This window comes from Heliangelus exortis, chromosome 29 (assembly GCF_036169615.1).
Source record: "Heliangelus exortis chromosome 29, bHelExo1.hap1, whole genome shotgun sequence".
Classification (NCBI taxonomy): Eukaryota; Metazoa; Chordata; class Aves; order Apodiformes; family Trochilidae; genus Heliangelus; species Heliangelus exortis.
Window position 1 is genome coordinate 3,845,326 of NC_092450.1, and position 14,298 is coordinate 3,859,623.

The 14,298-nt window shown below is 61.3% G+C and overlaps 2 protein-coding genes across 4 annotated transcripts; one reads left to right on the plus strand and one right to left on the minus strand.

Moving 5' to 3' along the window:
* Window positions 1-1,635: 1,635 nt before the first annotated feature.
* Window positions 1,636-11,060, plus strand: HAP1 (huntingtin associated protein 1). Of its 2 annotated transcripts, none has more exons than XM_071728623.1 (15): window positions 1,636-1,754; window positions 5,953-6,029; window positions 6,154-6,270; window positions 6,376-6,476; window positions 6,723-6,831; window positions 6,935-7,013; window positions 7,154-7,284; window positions 7,362-7,436; window positions 7,529-7,666; window positions 7,760-7,827; window positions 7,924-8,085; window positions 8,272-8,576; window positions 8,674-8,892; window positions 9,309-9,411; window positions 10,079-11,060. In XM_071728623.1, the coding sequence occupies exons 2-15, from the start codon at window positions 5,970-5,972 to the stop codon at window positions 10,452-10,454; spliced, it is 2,043 nt and encodes a 680-aa protein (XP_071584724.1). In that variant the 5' UTR covers window positions 1,636-1,754; window positions 5,953-5,969; the 3' UTR covers window positions 10,455-11,060. The 2 variants fall into 2 exon arrangements, with proteins under 2 accessions (XP_071584724.1, XP_071584723.1); XM_071728622.1 differs by lacking the exon at window positions 1,636-1,754 and adding an exon at window positions 1,769-4,102.
* Window positions 11,061-11,088: 28 nt separating this feature from the next.
* On the minus strand, window positions 11,089-12,190 carry LOC139788599 (gastrin/cholecystokinin-like peptide). 2 transcript variants are annotated; one of them, XM_071728687.1, is made up of 3 exons: window positions 12,028-12,036; window positions 11,402-11,613; window positions 11,089-11,317 (listed from the first exon to the last, which is right to left on the minus strand). In XM_071728687.1, the coding sequence occupies exons 2-3, from the start codon at window positions 11,598-11,600 to the stop codon at window positions 11,193-11,195; spliced, it is 324 nt and encodes a 107-aa protein (XP_071584788.1). In that variant the 5' UTR covers window positions 11,601-11,613; window positions 12,028-12,036; the 3' UTR covers window positions 11,089-11,192. The 2 variants fall into 2 exon arrangements, with proteins under 2 accessions (XP_071584788.1, XP_071584787.1); XM_071728686.1 differs by having other exon boundaries at window positions 11,402-12,190.
* Between the last annotated feature and the right edge of the window lie 2,108 nt (window positions 12,191-14,298).

Sequence of the window (14,298 nt, forward strand, 5' to 3'; positions counted from 1 at the left end):
TCCCAGGGTGGGGCTGCTGGTGCTGCAGCCCCCACTGTGGTGGAGGTGGGAGCAGGAACAGGGATGGAAGCTCAAGGCTTGCACAGGAGGGGCAGCAAGGAGGGGGGGGCCAGCAGTGCCAGCAGTGTCTGCAGCCCACGCCAGGGCCCCTGGAGGTGGCAGGAGAGCAGGAAAATGCTGATTGTATGGCCTGTTGCGTGATGTGTTTATGGCTGGGATGGGATGGCCATGGATGCTGCCTGGCCCTGCCCTGCTCCACATGCTGGTGCTGATGGGGCGGAAGATCACAGCCGAACTTTGCTCTCTGAGGTGGGGCTCTCCTGGGTTCCCGCAGGAGCTGCTGGCACCATGATCGTGTCCACGCACTGCCGAGTGGCTGTATAGCTCCTTCTTCTGCCTGCTCCTGCTGTCAGGGACCTGGCTGGCAGCCCGGGGCGAGCAGGGTCCTGCCCAGTCCCTTTGGATCTTCTCTCTCCCATCTGGCACTGGTGCTGATCCGGACATCACCAAGTGTTTGCTTTGGTGCTGAGCTCCCCACAGGTAGCAGCCGCCACTGAGCAGGTATGCTGACCCACTACCCTCCCTCCCCCCCCAAAACTTCTCCATGTTCAGCAGCAGGTGGGTGCTGAGCTGGGGTCTGCCTGAGCACTGGCTGTCCCCCCAGGGCAGGAACTGGGGACACCTGAGCCCAGGCCATGCTGTCCAGGTCTCCGCAAGCTCCCAGGCCTGGCAGATGCTGTCCCTTTGGCCAGCTGGCAGGGCACACAGGGATGCTTGAAGGTGTGGTCAGGGTGCAGGTTGTGTCCCCAGCCCTCAAAGCATCCTGCTAACGACTCCTTCTCCCCAGGCAGAGGCCAGAGAAGGGACTCTGGTGCCCACCAGTGCCACACTGGTGAGCCAGGGAGGAAGGTGCTTCTCCCCATGGCAGCCAGGCCCCCCACATAACACCAGCCAAACTGGACACCTCGGTCCAGCTAGAGACCCCCCCCGGCCAGCACCCACCTGTCCATCACCTCCAGCCCAGTCCAGACTCACCCACTGCTGCCCTGCCCCATGCCAGCTCCACACCCCATGGATCGGCCACGGGCGGACGCTGCGATGTTGGAACTGTCACTGGTGGGTAGAGCCGGGCGGTGCCGGTGGGTGGCCCAGGGGACCAGGGTGAGGGGCAGCTCTTCGTTCTGTCCCCATCGCGTGTCGGGAGCTGAGCCGCGGTCCCGGCATCCCTCGTCCCAGCCCGGTGTCCTTGGCTGCTGTTTCCAACACCGCACAGCCAGAGCGTGGCCAGGAGATGGCAGCAGGACTCTGTCCGCAGAGAACAGGAGGGGGGCGTCTGGGGGAGCAGGGCAGGGCTGAGACGAGGGTCCCTGTGTCAGTCTGCGGGGGGACCCCACACGAGTGACTATGGGGATAGACCTGGCAGGTGGCATCAGCCCCAAGCCCTGAGGGATCGGACTGGGCTGAGGGCTGCAGGAAGCAACCCCCCCAAGTGGCCCCCCCTGCATCCCCATCCTCCTGGGTGCCCCATCACCCTCAGTGATGCTCTGCACCTCTGTCCCCAGACCTATGCAGTGGTGATGTCCCCGAGGTGGAGATCATCAGCCTGCTGGGCGAGCAGCTGCCCCGCTACAGGCTGCGGGCTGACACTGTCTTCGGCTATGACCACAAGGACTGGCTGCATGGCCCTCCCACCCCCCCGGAGTCCCCGGCCCCCCTCACTCCCCAGCAGATCGAGGAGACCCTCCGGTACTTCGGTCAGTGCCCGATCCTGCGCGGTGGGGCAGGGACAGGCAGTGTGGGCAGGGCTGGGCCAGGCCACGAGGGCAGAGCAGGAGCTAATCACCCCTAACGCGATTGATGAGCTGGATTTCCTCGCCTGGAACATCCCAAGCTAATTCTGGGAGCAGCTTCTGCTGAGCTGAGCCGGATGCTAGGAGAGAGCTACTCCAGGGACCCCCTGCATGTCACCACTTCCCAGCACTGTGCCATGGCTCCCTGTGTGGGACACTGGTGGGGGGACCATGGAGGGTGGTCTGTGGGTGGCCCCCCAGTGTTGCCATCCCACCAAACGTGACAGCCTGGGGCAGCCAAGGGGGCTGCAGGGCCACTGCTGGTGGTGATCTCCCCAGAGCTGTGGCGTGTGGGTGCCTGGATCAGGGACCCTCAATCCCTGTGGCCAGGCAGGGGTGATGCCCCACAGCACTGCAGCCAGGCCCACTCACAGTGTGGGGTTGGAGTCAGTCAGTGGGGGCACAGATGGGTTGTCTCTGCTTTGCTTCTGCCTTTGGCCCACATGTGGAGGGGCTGGATTAGAACAAGGGGCTGGGGGATGGATGTGGGTCAGCAGGAGACAGATGGGGCTGAGGGCCTGGCCCCACTCCCAACCCCCCGCCTGCAACAGGCTGTGGACAAACTCCCCGTCGTGCTCTGCCCTTGCTTGCAGCCTTCCCCCTCCCTCTGCTCCCTCCTGGTTCAGCAGGCAACAGGGTGCAGCCTTCCAGCCCCCAGCACCCCCAAAGCCAGCAGCCACAGTGCAAGGGATTGAGCCCCTGACCCTGTTTTCATGGCACAGGGGAGGGAGCCCCCAGCTCAGCAGGACCTTGGGCACCCCCATCCCCTCTCCACGGGGACACTCAGCCCCTGGAGTCCTGTGGGTCACATTTCTCGGTGCCTCTGGTGCCTCTGTGTGTGCTAGCGTGGAGTGGACACACGCTGCCTCATCCCTTCACCCAAACCTTTAAGCTGCCATCAGAAATAGCCCCCCCTAATCTGCTTGCGCAGAGACACAGGAGACCTGTCCCAAGGAGCAAATCCCCAGGAGGGGGATTAGGAAGAAGTGGCTCCTGCCTGTCCATGCCAAGACACTTGCTTGTGTCTTTGTGTCCTGGGGAGCTGTCAGGTGAGCTGTCAGGGTTCTGGCTGCACACCCTCCTCCCCGAGAAGAATCAGTGGTGCAAGGAGTGGGGAGAGGCTGGGACTGGGGGTACCCGGCCCCAGCTCTGGGAGGGTCCCAGTGTTCCAGCAGGACCTGGTTTGGGAGCAGGATCCCAGCAGGCAAATGAAGGCCTCGCATGTTGCTGAGGGGAAGCTCCGACCCCGCCCTCATCGGTTCATTGATTAGTTTGGTACTGACGAGGAATGGCCTTGGGGCAGGCAGAGTGTGTCAGCAACACCACCACTGTGCTTAGCGTGCTGTGGGGCAGTGTTGTGGGGTCCTGGTGCAGCCCCCCTGCCCTCCTACCCATGAGGCTTGTGCTACGTGCCAGCCAGCTCCTCCATAATTCAGCACTGTATGATTTATTCAGCTCTCCTGCTTCGATGCTGCTTCTGCACTCGTGTGGTTGTGGGGAAGCTGGGGTGGGGGCAGCCAGGGAGTGTGGGGCAGCCTGAACAGGACATAGGGTGGGCTGGGATAGTGTGGGGGGGCTCATGAACCTGGCAGGTCCCAGGACCACACTAAGCACCTGAGCATGCAGCATTGGCCATGAGCTGTGTTGGTGACGAGGGGGGACCCAGACCTGAGGATAGGCTTGGGGTGAAGAGTGAGTCTGGCCAGACCAAGGGCAGTGCCTGGACCCCACTGTATCCATGGGCTGGGGGCTGTGAGGTGGGACACTGAGTCCAGCCAGCTGCACCTGCACCCCAGGGCTGAGCAGGGTTGGCCTGGTGGGTCCCCAGGGTCACCCAACAGGGATGCTGGTCCTGGGGTCCCTGATGGGGAGTGTGTCTGTGAGGTGCCCTAAGAGATCCTGGTCCTGGGGTTTCTAACATCCCCTAAGCCCCCGGCAGAGCGTGCAGCCGCAGCGAGCCGATTCACAGCGAAGGGAGGGGGCACCCCCCGGCCCCCCCGCCCCACTCCCGCCCGGCACCGCCCCCAACCCCGGCCCCAGCCGCGGTGGGACGCGCCCGGGCAGGTGCGCGCAGCCGGGGCGACCCTATAAATAGGGGCGGGAGCGGCCGGAGGGGCTCGGCACGGCGGGGCCGGGCTGCGGGGGGCTCTGCACGATGGAGATCTGGAGCAGCCCCGCCGCCTACGACGAGCTGAATGGGACCTCTGAGCGGGACAGCGGTGCCGACCCCATCGCTCGGGAGCTGGAGGAAGGTGAGGGCGGCCCGGCCCGGTCCTGCCCGGGGGAACGCCGCTGCGGCGGGTCCAGGATGCGCGGAGCGGAGCGGGGATGCTCCGGAGCGCGGGGGGGGGGCTGCGGACGGGGTCTCTTCCCCATCGCCCTCCCCGGGGGGCGTTTCCCGCACCCTGCTGGGGGGTGCGCAGCCCCGGCCCCCCTCGCAATGCTCCATCCCCGGGAAGCTGCCGCCCGGTCCCTTGGGCCCTCCCCAAGACACCCGGGCCCCAGGGAGGGTTGTCCCCACTCCTGTGGTGGCGGGGAGCAGACAGAGGGATGGGGTGAGGGCCTCCGGACCGGTCTGTGCATGAGATGGGGCTGGGGTCTGCCTTCCCTTGGGGCAGGTGTCCCTGCATCGCGCTGGATCAGGCCCGCGGATGGGGGGGGGAGATGTTTACGTGTTTGCCAGCACTGCAGCCCCCAGCGTCTCCCAGGGCCTGCCACTCGCTCAAGCCGTAATGATGCTTATGCTCTAATTATTTCCAATTAACGGCTCAGCAGCTTGACGAGGTGTAGCTGGGGACCCCTGCAGGGAGCGGGCCCTGTTGGGCAGCGGGGGGGGGGGGGGCAAGGCTGAGGTTGGGGTTGGCTCCTGTCCCTGCGGACGTGCCCGCGGGAGTGCGGGGGCAGTGGGGACGGGACGGGGGTGGTGGGTGGGGGCATTGCCATGGCTACACCAACACCATTACACAACCCCAGCTGGGGCGTAATGGGATTTGTGTGGCTGAGCCTCCCGTTAACCCACTTTGTCTGCCCGGCTGGGGGTGAGGCTGAGGCCCCGAGCAGAGGGCGCTGGTCGGCCCGGGGAAACTGAGGCACACGCCCTAGGGCTGTCGAACATCAGGAGGAGTTGCGTGGTGCAGGGAGACCCGGGGCTTCCTACGCGTTGCCGGCTCCTTCTCACCGCACGGCTCCGGTGCTGCCATTTGGGTCCGAGCCCGACGCAGTTTGGCAGTTTCTGCCAGCGGTTCGGTTGGCAGGATTGGTGCCGGGGGGACAGACGTCCCTGCCCTCAGACCACCTCTCTCTGCCAAAGACCGAGATAGCGGCAGGGAGGGGGCAGTGCTTGAGCTGGGATCCACCTGCCTGTTACTGAGTCTCTCTGCCGGCAGCTGCCTCGGCCCCTGGGGCTCAGAGCGTGGGTCACTGCAGCTGGAGGGGCATCGCCGTGGGTGTGGGGTGCAGCATCCCCAGAGGACAGGGTTGGCTCTGCCTCGGCCAGCGTCTCTAGGGAGAAACTAGGGCAGGGCTGGCTTCTCGGGGACAGATCTGGGGGAGGGGGCTGGGGACAGATTGGAGGGGACGCTGCCTGCTAGCCTGGCTCTGCGTGGTGCCACCTACCGCTGTTTACCCTGGCGCTCCAGCCTGCTTTTCGCCAGACATGTCACCTTCAAGCCCGTCTCTGCCGCCTGCCCTTTCCCCGTCCCTTCTTCCCTTCCGCAGCGTCCTGCAGCAGAGCTGGCACCCCATCTGGGCCAGGTTTGGGGGGTGCAGTGCAGGGGGCTCAGTGCCTCCTGCACGCTGAGGTGTGGGCAGGGTTGGGGATGAGGTGGGAGCACCCCAGTCCTGTGGTGATGTCCCAGCTGTGAGCATCCCAGCCCACCGCTGCCCTGTGCCACGGCTGGTGAGGATAAAAGGTCCTTTTCTGTGACCAGAGTGGAGCAGCTTTTTGCTGCCTGCAGCAGCCACCTCCCATTCCCTCTGCTGTGCCACCATGGAGGCTGCTGATGGGATGCGGTGATGCGGGGCAGGAGGCAGCAGGGGACAGTGGAGCCCCCAGACTGCTCCCTCAGTGTTGGGGGGTTCACCCTTTGCCCTTCTCCTCCAGTCCTGTGTGCTGAGCGGATGGTCAGGATCACAAAGACCTACCACGACATCGATGCTGTCACCAGCCTGCTGGACGAGGTAGGGAGGTAACTTGGACTGGAGTGAGGGGTGGGGGATGGTGGGACCCCGGGGGGGCAGGGGTGGGCAAGGGTGGGGCAGAGCAGGGGATGGGCCCTGGCTGAGGCAGAGCTGCCCTTTGCAGAAGGAGAGGGACCTGGAGCTGGCGGCTCGCATCGGGCAGTCCCTGCTGAAGCAGAACCGGAGCCTGACAGAGCGGAATGAGCTCCTGGAGGAGCAGCTGGAGCTGGCCAAAGAGGAGGTAACAGCTCCCGGGTCCTGGCCTCAGCCCCCTATGTGCCTGGCTTGGGGGCTGTGGGTGGCTGTGATCCCCTCACCTGTGCCCTGGTGCCTCTTCCCCACCCAGATCGCTCAGCTGCGCCACGAAGTGTCCATGCGGGATGATCTGCTCCACTTCTACACCACCACAACGGAGGAGAACGAGCCTGCCTCCACCACCCCCACGCCGTGAGTAGGGGGTCCCTGTCCCACGACCTGCCTGGGGTAGGATTGCTCCTGTGGGCCTGGCAGAGGTGCTGGGCAGGAGCTGTCACCATCCCTTGGGTAGAGCTGATGCTCCTTTCCCTCTGTCGGTGGCCATGGGTCCAGCCCCACCGAGTTGGATTTCTGCAGAAACCTGTCTGGGAGCTGGGGGGAATGGGCAGGGGGCTGGGTGGGCAGTGCCATCCTGCTCAGCACCCTCCCTGCCTCCAGGCTGCGTCGGCACGAGTCCTCACTGTCCCTGCAGCAGTACTTCCAGTATGACACCTTGCAGCAGAAACTCAAGTGCCTGGAGGAGGAGAACCAGAAGCTTCGGATGGAGGTGAGCTGGTGGAACTCCCCTCTTTGTGCTCACTGCTGGGGGTCCCCTCGAGGGTGCTGGGGAACCTGCCCTTCATGCTCAGCCCATTCAACTCACTCCCCAGGCCACCAACATCACAACCAAGACCTGTCAGTATGAGGACCAGGAGCAGCAGCTGATGATCGACTGCGTGGAGCAGTTCTGTACGTGGGGCTGGGCTTGTTGGGGGCAGCTCCTCTCCAGGCTTGGACCAGTAGGGGGCCACAAGCACTGCCGAGCATCACTGCATGGGCTGGGGCAGGGGTCTGTGCTCTGGTGGTGATGGACCCTGTGCTTTCCCCAGCTGAAGCCAGCCAGCAGGTCGTTTGCCTCTCGGATGAGCTGGCCCGCAAGGCAGAGGATGCGGCGCGGCAGCAGGAGGAGATCAGTCAGCTCCTGGCGCAGGTTGTGGACCTGCAGCAGAAGTGCCGTGCAGTGAGTGACCCCTGCCCATCCCGGGGGGCCTGGGGGGTGTGTGGCACAGCTCCCTGACTGCTTGCTCCTGCCTGCAGTACGGCTCAGAGGTGGAGGAGCTCCAGCAGCACCTGACTGTGGCCAAGGAGGTGCAGCAGCAGCTCCGGACAGAGGTGAGCGCCCGGCAGTGGGGGTCCTGCCCTGGTAGTGGGGGTCCTGCCCCACTGCTGCTGGACCCCTGCCTGAGCTGTGCCCGTGCCCGCAGCTGCGTGACCTGCAGGAGAAATACACAGAATGTGGTGGGATGCTGCAGGAGGCCCGGGAGGAGGTGAAGAGCCTGAGGAACCGCAGCCTCCCCAACAGCACTGTCAGCCGCTACGGTGCCCCAAGCCTCCTGCCCGTGGTGAGTGGGAGGGTGGGCAGGGCTGGGGGGCTCCACAGCTGGCTGGGGGCTCTGCTCTGCTCTCTGCTGACACCACATCCTCTGTGTCTCCAGGACTCGCTGGCGGCCGAGATCAAGGGGTCCATGAGGAAGGGCACAGACAGCTCCTCCTCTGACTACAAGTGAGTGCTGGCTGCAGTGACTCACAGGGGGCCACAGGACAGGGGTCCCTGGGGGGCTGTCTGGAGGGTCCATCCCTGCCTGCTTCCTGCCTGCAGGAGCTGCCTGCGTGTCTTCGAGACAGTGAAAGCGGTGAACCAAGCAGCCAAAGCCAGGTCTTGCTCCGAGTCTCCCCACAGCACACCGGGCTCCAAGCAGTTGTCAGCTGCCACCTCTGGAGGGTCCAACACCCCCCGCATCAGTGGCTCTGAGGGTGCTCAGTGAGTACCACAGTGGGGACTTTGGGTGGGTGGGACAGAGTCAGTGCCCCACAGAGGAGCTGGGGTTGGGATCTATTACTGGAGCATTGATTGATGGTGCAGGGGAGGACACGCACAGCCCTGCTGGGGGGGGGATGAGCTGTGGGACTGTGGCCCCGAGCACCCTAACACTGCACCCACCGGCAGGGGCGAGGGGGCCGGGGAGGAGCCTCGGGCAGCCCCAGGCAGGCAGGACCTGGAGGCAGCGGTGCAGCGGCTGTCAGCACGGCAGCAGAGCCATGCCCAGGCCGGGGGCTCCTTCTTTGAGGCTGAGCGGGACCACAAGCAGCGGCGGCTCCGGGATGGGGAGAGCTCCAGTGGCCTCCTCACCCCCAGCGACAGCATCGTCTCCACTGCCACCAACTGCTCAGAGCTCACCGCTGGCTCCAGCTTCTCCCTTGGCTCCCTCTCCTACCTGCCCGACAAGCTGCAGATTGTGAAGCCCCTGGAAGGTGAGGTTGGAGAGGGCTGCTTGGTGCGCAGAGCTGGAAGTGCCGGGAGGGTCCCTTGACACCAGCTGAGCCCTCTGACTGTGTCCCCCCCCCCCAGGATCTGTGACTCTCCACCACTGGCAGCAGCTGGCAAGGCCCCACCTCGGTGGGATCCTGGTGCCCCGTCCTGGGGTGCTCACCAAAGACTTCAGGCAGCTGGACATAGACCTGGAGGAGGTCTACAGCCTCAATGACCTGGAGGAGGATGATGTGGACACCAGCTCCTTCCAGCTGCTCTCTACCTCAACACCTGCCAAAGCCAAGGAGCGCCCGGGGGGTGAGCACAGGGTGAAGGGAGGGAGGGGACTTGGCCCTTGGGATACCCCTTCCCCCTGGCCCAGGCTGCCCCTTGCACCCCCCTGTGCCCTCCTGTCCCTGTCACCCATCCCTCCTGTTGGGGAAGCTCCATCTGTGGCTGCCCCCAGGCTGTTCTTCAGCAGGGTGAACCCTTGAGCACCCGCTGCAGCCTGGGGCTGTGGCAGGGACAGGTCTAGGAGAGTCCTTGGCTCTGATTCTCTCTGCTACTCACAGTGTCCTCTAAGCAAGAGTTGGTCCAAACGCTGATGGAGCTGTGCCCCATGCATGTGGCTTTCTGCTGGCACTGGCAGCCCAGCTTTGGCTCTGCTGCAGCCCTGCTCCCTGCCTGTGTACTGCTCCCCTCCCCGTTAACCCCGTGTCTCCTGTCCCTTCCAGTGTTCCTCTCTGTTAACAACCTCCCCCAGACCCTGTCTACCTTCACCATCACCACCTGCCACATCCTCCACCCCACCACTGAGGTCACCACGGTGACACCCAGGTAAGGCGCATGGCCCCCCCTCTGCCTGCGCTGCCTGCACCACCCCCAGCCCCCCTGTTCCCCCTGCTCCCCCTGACCCTCTTCTCCTCACCCCCTCCTGGCTCCCTGCTGCTGGAGAAAGCATCGGGCTGGGCCCCCCCGGGCTGCAGCACCAAGATGGGAAGAGGACCCATCCTGGGGATGCCGGAGATTGGGCTCACCCTGGGGAGCAGCTCCTGGGGCTGGAGCAACTTTTGCAGACAGGGATTTTTCATCTCTTGGACTTGTGCAAAAATCAGGACCTTTCCCCAGGCTGGGCTGGGGCAGGAGCTTGCCCTTTAATTAATGAGTGTTGCTGCTCAGCCCTAATGAGACCCTCCAAAGCTTGTTGGGGGCTGTCATGAGTGGAGTTCACTGGGCAGTGTTACACAGAAATTCTGTGTTTGGTAAACACCCCTGGAGCAGCACCCCTCCAGGCTGCCTGGGCACAGTGGGGCACAGCACAGCCTGGCCCCTGCCCCCCAGCTCTGTGCCAGGAGCTTTGGGGGTGCTTGGGCCTTAATGCTGCAACAACGGAGGTGTCCCACAGTCTGTGCTGAATGAATGGGTGGGAGAGGGGGGTAAGGGGGCCCTGCTCTGCCTGGGGCCTTCCCACTGACCCCCACCTCTGCTCTCTGTTCCCTTCCAGTCTGTGTAATGCCATCGTGTCTTCTCGTGGGCCCCCTGAGGGGTTGATGAGCCTCGGCAACCTCTCACTGAACACGTCTTCCCCTGTGCTGATACCTGGCCCTGGACCCCCGAGCACCCCTGTGGGACTCCTCAGGCTCTTGCTGGTGCGGGGCATCTCTGCCTCAGGAACTGGGTCATGGTGCTCCCCTCTGCTCCCCTCCCAGCACCCCCAGCATGCTGGCACCCAGCCCTTCCCTGCACCCGAGGGGCAGGAGGGACCCCAGCCCAGGAGCAACATCTTCAGCTTGAACCTGGTGGAGAAGCTGAGGCGCCTGGGGCTGGACAAGGTGGTGGCCAGAGGGGAGATGTCCTACACCAGGGGGGAGCTGACGTGACAAGCCCAGGAGCTCAGGACAAAAGGTATCCTCCATCCGTGGGGAAATGGGCAAGGCCTGGGCTCTGGGCAGCAGCTCCTGGTGGTGCCCCAGGGCCGGACAAACCTCCCAGCACCAGCCCAGGGGGCTCTGCCCCAGCTGCCAGGACCCAATCCTGAGGGGCACCAACATGATGCTCCCTGAGCCCCACATTATGCAGCTGTGGGGATCCTGTGTGTAGAGACCTGGGGAGGGCAGATGCTCAAGAGGGGGCCAGCTCCAGGCAGGGGGGTACAGCTGACCCTGCCCTTCCCCTCTGGAGTACAGACCCTCCCCAGGAGCCCCTTGCTGGCAATAGAAACTGTTCTGTTTCTGCTGAGCCTGAGGCAGCAGGAGGGCCTGGCCAGGCTGCTGCAGGGAAGGGTGATGCTCAGCCTGGGCTTGGCTGGTCCTGGAGGGGTATTTTACAGGGAATGGTGGTTTTAAAGTCTTTCCTGCCCATTCTATAGCTGTAGCAGCAGGACTCCTGTGGTGGGTGCTTCTCAGGGTGTAGCTGTCACTCCACCTGCATCCCCATCCACAGGCTCTGCCCTGTCCCCTGTCTAATAAATGTGAAGTCACAAAGCAGCTCCTGTGCTGTGTCTCGTATTGGGGGTTTGGAGTTGAATCCCACCCACTATTCCCCTCTAGCTCTTCCCAGAAGAGACCTGAGCAGTGGTAGCATCAAATCTTTATTGCACAGCGCTCCCAGCCCCCTGGCTACACAGCATCAGCCCCATCCTGAGCGCTGCGGCGGCCAAAGTCCATCCAGTCGGGGTAGTAGTGGTCGTGCAGAGCCTCTGTCCCCTCATCCCAATGCACGGAGCCCTTGTGCTCACCCAGCTCTGCGAGGGCAAGGGCAACGGGTTAGAGCTGCCCTGGGCTGGGCATTATGGACCCCCCCCAGAGGACAGACCCCCCCCCAGTACCTGTGAAGATGTGGGGCAGGAACTGGGAGATGAGATGCTTCTGCTCCTGGGACAACGACTCGGGCCAGTCCCGCCGGACCAGGTTGGGGGGGATCCTACGGGGGGTCCCCGCTGTACCCCGAGCCTCTGCTGCGGGCTGGCACAGCCCAGTGGTCACCAGGATGGTGAGGGTGAGGCTGATGCACACCTTCACCTGCATGGCTGTGGAGAGACTGAGGGACAGGGGAGCAGAGGGGCTGTGACCCCAGGACTGAGGACACCCGTTCAGCCCACAGGTGACCCGCGTTCCACCCCAGAGTACAGCTGGTCCCCAAGTCCCCTCTCCATCCCTCCTGCTGCTTCCCAAAGTCCCCTCTGTCCCTCCTGCTGGTCCCCAAGCCTTCTCCGTCCCTCTCCCTGGTTCGTCCCCTAGAACCATAGACTCAAGTTAGAAGGGATCTGTAAGGACTCTCTGATTCCCTGCTCCTCACAGCACTTTCTAAAACCAACCTGAATGATGAGGAGCAGGGGGCTTTTCCCCTGGGCGTGGCTGGTCTTGAGTCCCCTCTGTTCCCCCCATCTGGGCCACAATCCTTCTCCAACCCTCAGGACCCCTCTGGCCACCCCCCAGCCCTGCCGGGACTCACCTGCTGGCTCCTGGGCTGGGTCCAGAGCAAACGGGCTCGGTTCTGCTTTTAAAGGCACTGCTGGTGCTGCCCCACCCCGGGGGAGGCTCCGCACCCACCCGCAGATCTCCGGCACCCCCAGGGACAGGCGTGTGACACACACACACACACACACACACACACACACACACACAGTTTCTACAGTCTATAGCTAGATCTGATCAATATGAACCTATAGTTCATCTTCTGTGCATGTGTTGTGTTCAGAGAGGGTGCACACAAGGCCATGAGCAGCACGTGTCTATAAATGTGTAATTATCTCTGCTGATGCATGGATTTGTCAGTGTACGTGTGCATGTGCTATATAGATACTCCTGAGCACATCAGTGAATGTATGTGCATGCACAGAACCATGGCCAAGTACCCTACATATGCTACAGATAGAGATAGATATATGCTATCTATCTAGATATAGATACAAACATTTACATCCCCACATATAAACATATATAAACACGGATATATACACGTATACCCACATGTATATCACCACATATACACACATCTATGAGATACACACACACATACACATATATATGTGTGTGTAAGCCTTTATCTATGGCTAGCAGTTCTATCCCTCTGTATAAATACATTCAGCTGAGGCCTAGCACCCTGTAGCAAGCTCTACCTCATTTTATTTTTTACATATGGCCATATGTAACTATATATATATATATAGTTACACACACATTATATACATACATATATCAGCACAGGTGTATGTATATGTGCATATGTGTGTATATATACATATATATATATGGATTTATCTCAATGCATTCATCTGTATATATGTGAGTATATGTGTATATATGCATATATATATATATATATATACACAACCTCCCCATCTCTATCTATAGCTATATCTACAAGTTTTTATGAATCTTTGTACATATCTATACGTGTACACATTGATCTATAGATGTCTATCAAATATTCAATTGTAGCTGGGTAATGGTATAAAAGTTGCTGATGTGATTATATATGCAGCCATGGCCAATTGCTTCCTATATTCTCCAACCATATATATATATATATATATATATATATATATGTGTGTGTGTGTGTCTGTGTCTGTGTGTGTGTATATATATGTATGACCCACACACCTCCCCAATCCTATACATGTCTGCAGCACTGTGTGTGCCATGTTTTATATATAATTATTTTTATATCTGTATACATAGTCTATTATAAATGCAGTATAATATATAACATTTTATACAACAGAAATGATAACTTCAGGTTTACCTACAGATACACAGACACGTGAAGCTGTGTGTGTGTGTGTCTGTGTCTGTGTGTCTGTGTGTGTTCCCTGCCTGGTCCCTCAGGATCAATGCTTCCTCTTGCCCCTCTTTGCCCTCATCTTGGGGTATTTCAGAGCTCATTTGTCTCCCTCCTTCAATAACCCCCCATGAGGGGAGGGGGTGCTGGGGGCTGTGTCCCAGCCCTGCTGTGTTGCCACAGATCGATGCTGCTGCTCCTCAAACAACCCCAAACCATCGTGCTGCAGCCAGCAGGAAGGCAGCAGCCATCGATCGCACGAGGAACAAACAAATTGTTTTGCAATTTCTGCCTTTTAATGGCTCAATCTGGGCCAAATGAGCCATCAGGGTGACGGGGACACAGCGGCCACTTCCTCCAGCACCATGGGCTCGGCTGCACCTTGACGTGGGTTTGGTCACTTCTCCAGGTCGTGACCACACTGGGACATCCATCCTCTGCCTGCCCCAATCCAGCATTCCTGGCCCAGCCGGGTCCATCCCTCCTGGCTCAGGAACTCTGGGACCGGGTGGTGCCTCCCTCTTGGGTCTGAACTGCTGCAATGTGCTGGGTGCCCCCCAGCAGGGAGGGAGTGTGGGGGGATGCTGAGGGCAGGAGAGGGGAATTCTTGGAGCATCAGAGGCTGCTGGAGCTGTGCAGGGCTGCAGCACCCACTGACCCCTGGCTGGGCTCAGGGGCACCTGCATCTGGGTGCACTTGGAGCTGCTTTGCATAATTGGGGCAATTTGGCTTCCAAGAGCAAAGTCTTCTTGGTAAGAGAGGGACTGGCAGTGAAGTGAACCCAGAGCTCCAGGAAAGGGGTGGGGAGCAGGAATTGCTGCCCTGAGTGCACTAAAGCTGCTCTTAGAAAGCTGCCCCAGGGAGAGACCCCCAGCCCCCATCACCCCTTCCAGATCACCAAGCACACGGGACTCCAGGAAGCAACTGAATCCACCAAGCATG

Bases quoted from the DNA above. Each gene is read 5' to 3' on its own strand.
- LOC139788599 (XM_071728686.1), bottom strand. From the start codon at position 11,819: ATGGTTCTAGGGGACGAACCAGGGAGAGGGACGGAGAAGGCTTGGGGA. The intron at 11,318-11,401 runs GTACTGGGGGGG...TTGCCCTCGCAG, and splicing joins CCTGCCCCACATCTTCACAG to AGCTGGGTGAGCACAAGGGC.
- HAP1 (XM_071728622.1), top strand. From the start codon at position 4,006: ATGGAGATCTGGAGCAGCCCCGCCGCCTACGACGAGCTGAATGGGACC. The intron at 6,030-6,153 runs GTAGGGAGGTAA...TGCCCTTTGCAG, and splicing joins TCACCAGCCTGCTGGACGAG to AAGGAGAGGGACCTGGAGCT. The intron at 7,828-7,923 runs GTGAGTGCTGGC...TCCTGCCTGCAG, and splicing joins AGCTCCTCCTCTGACTACAA to GAGCTGCCTGCGTGTCTTCG.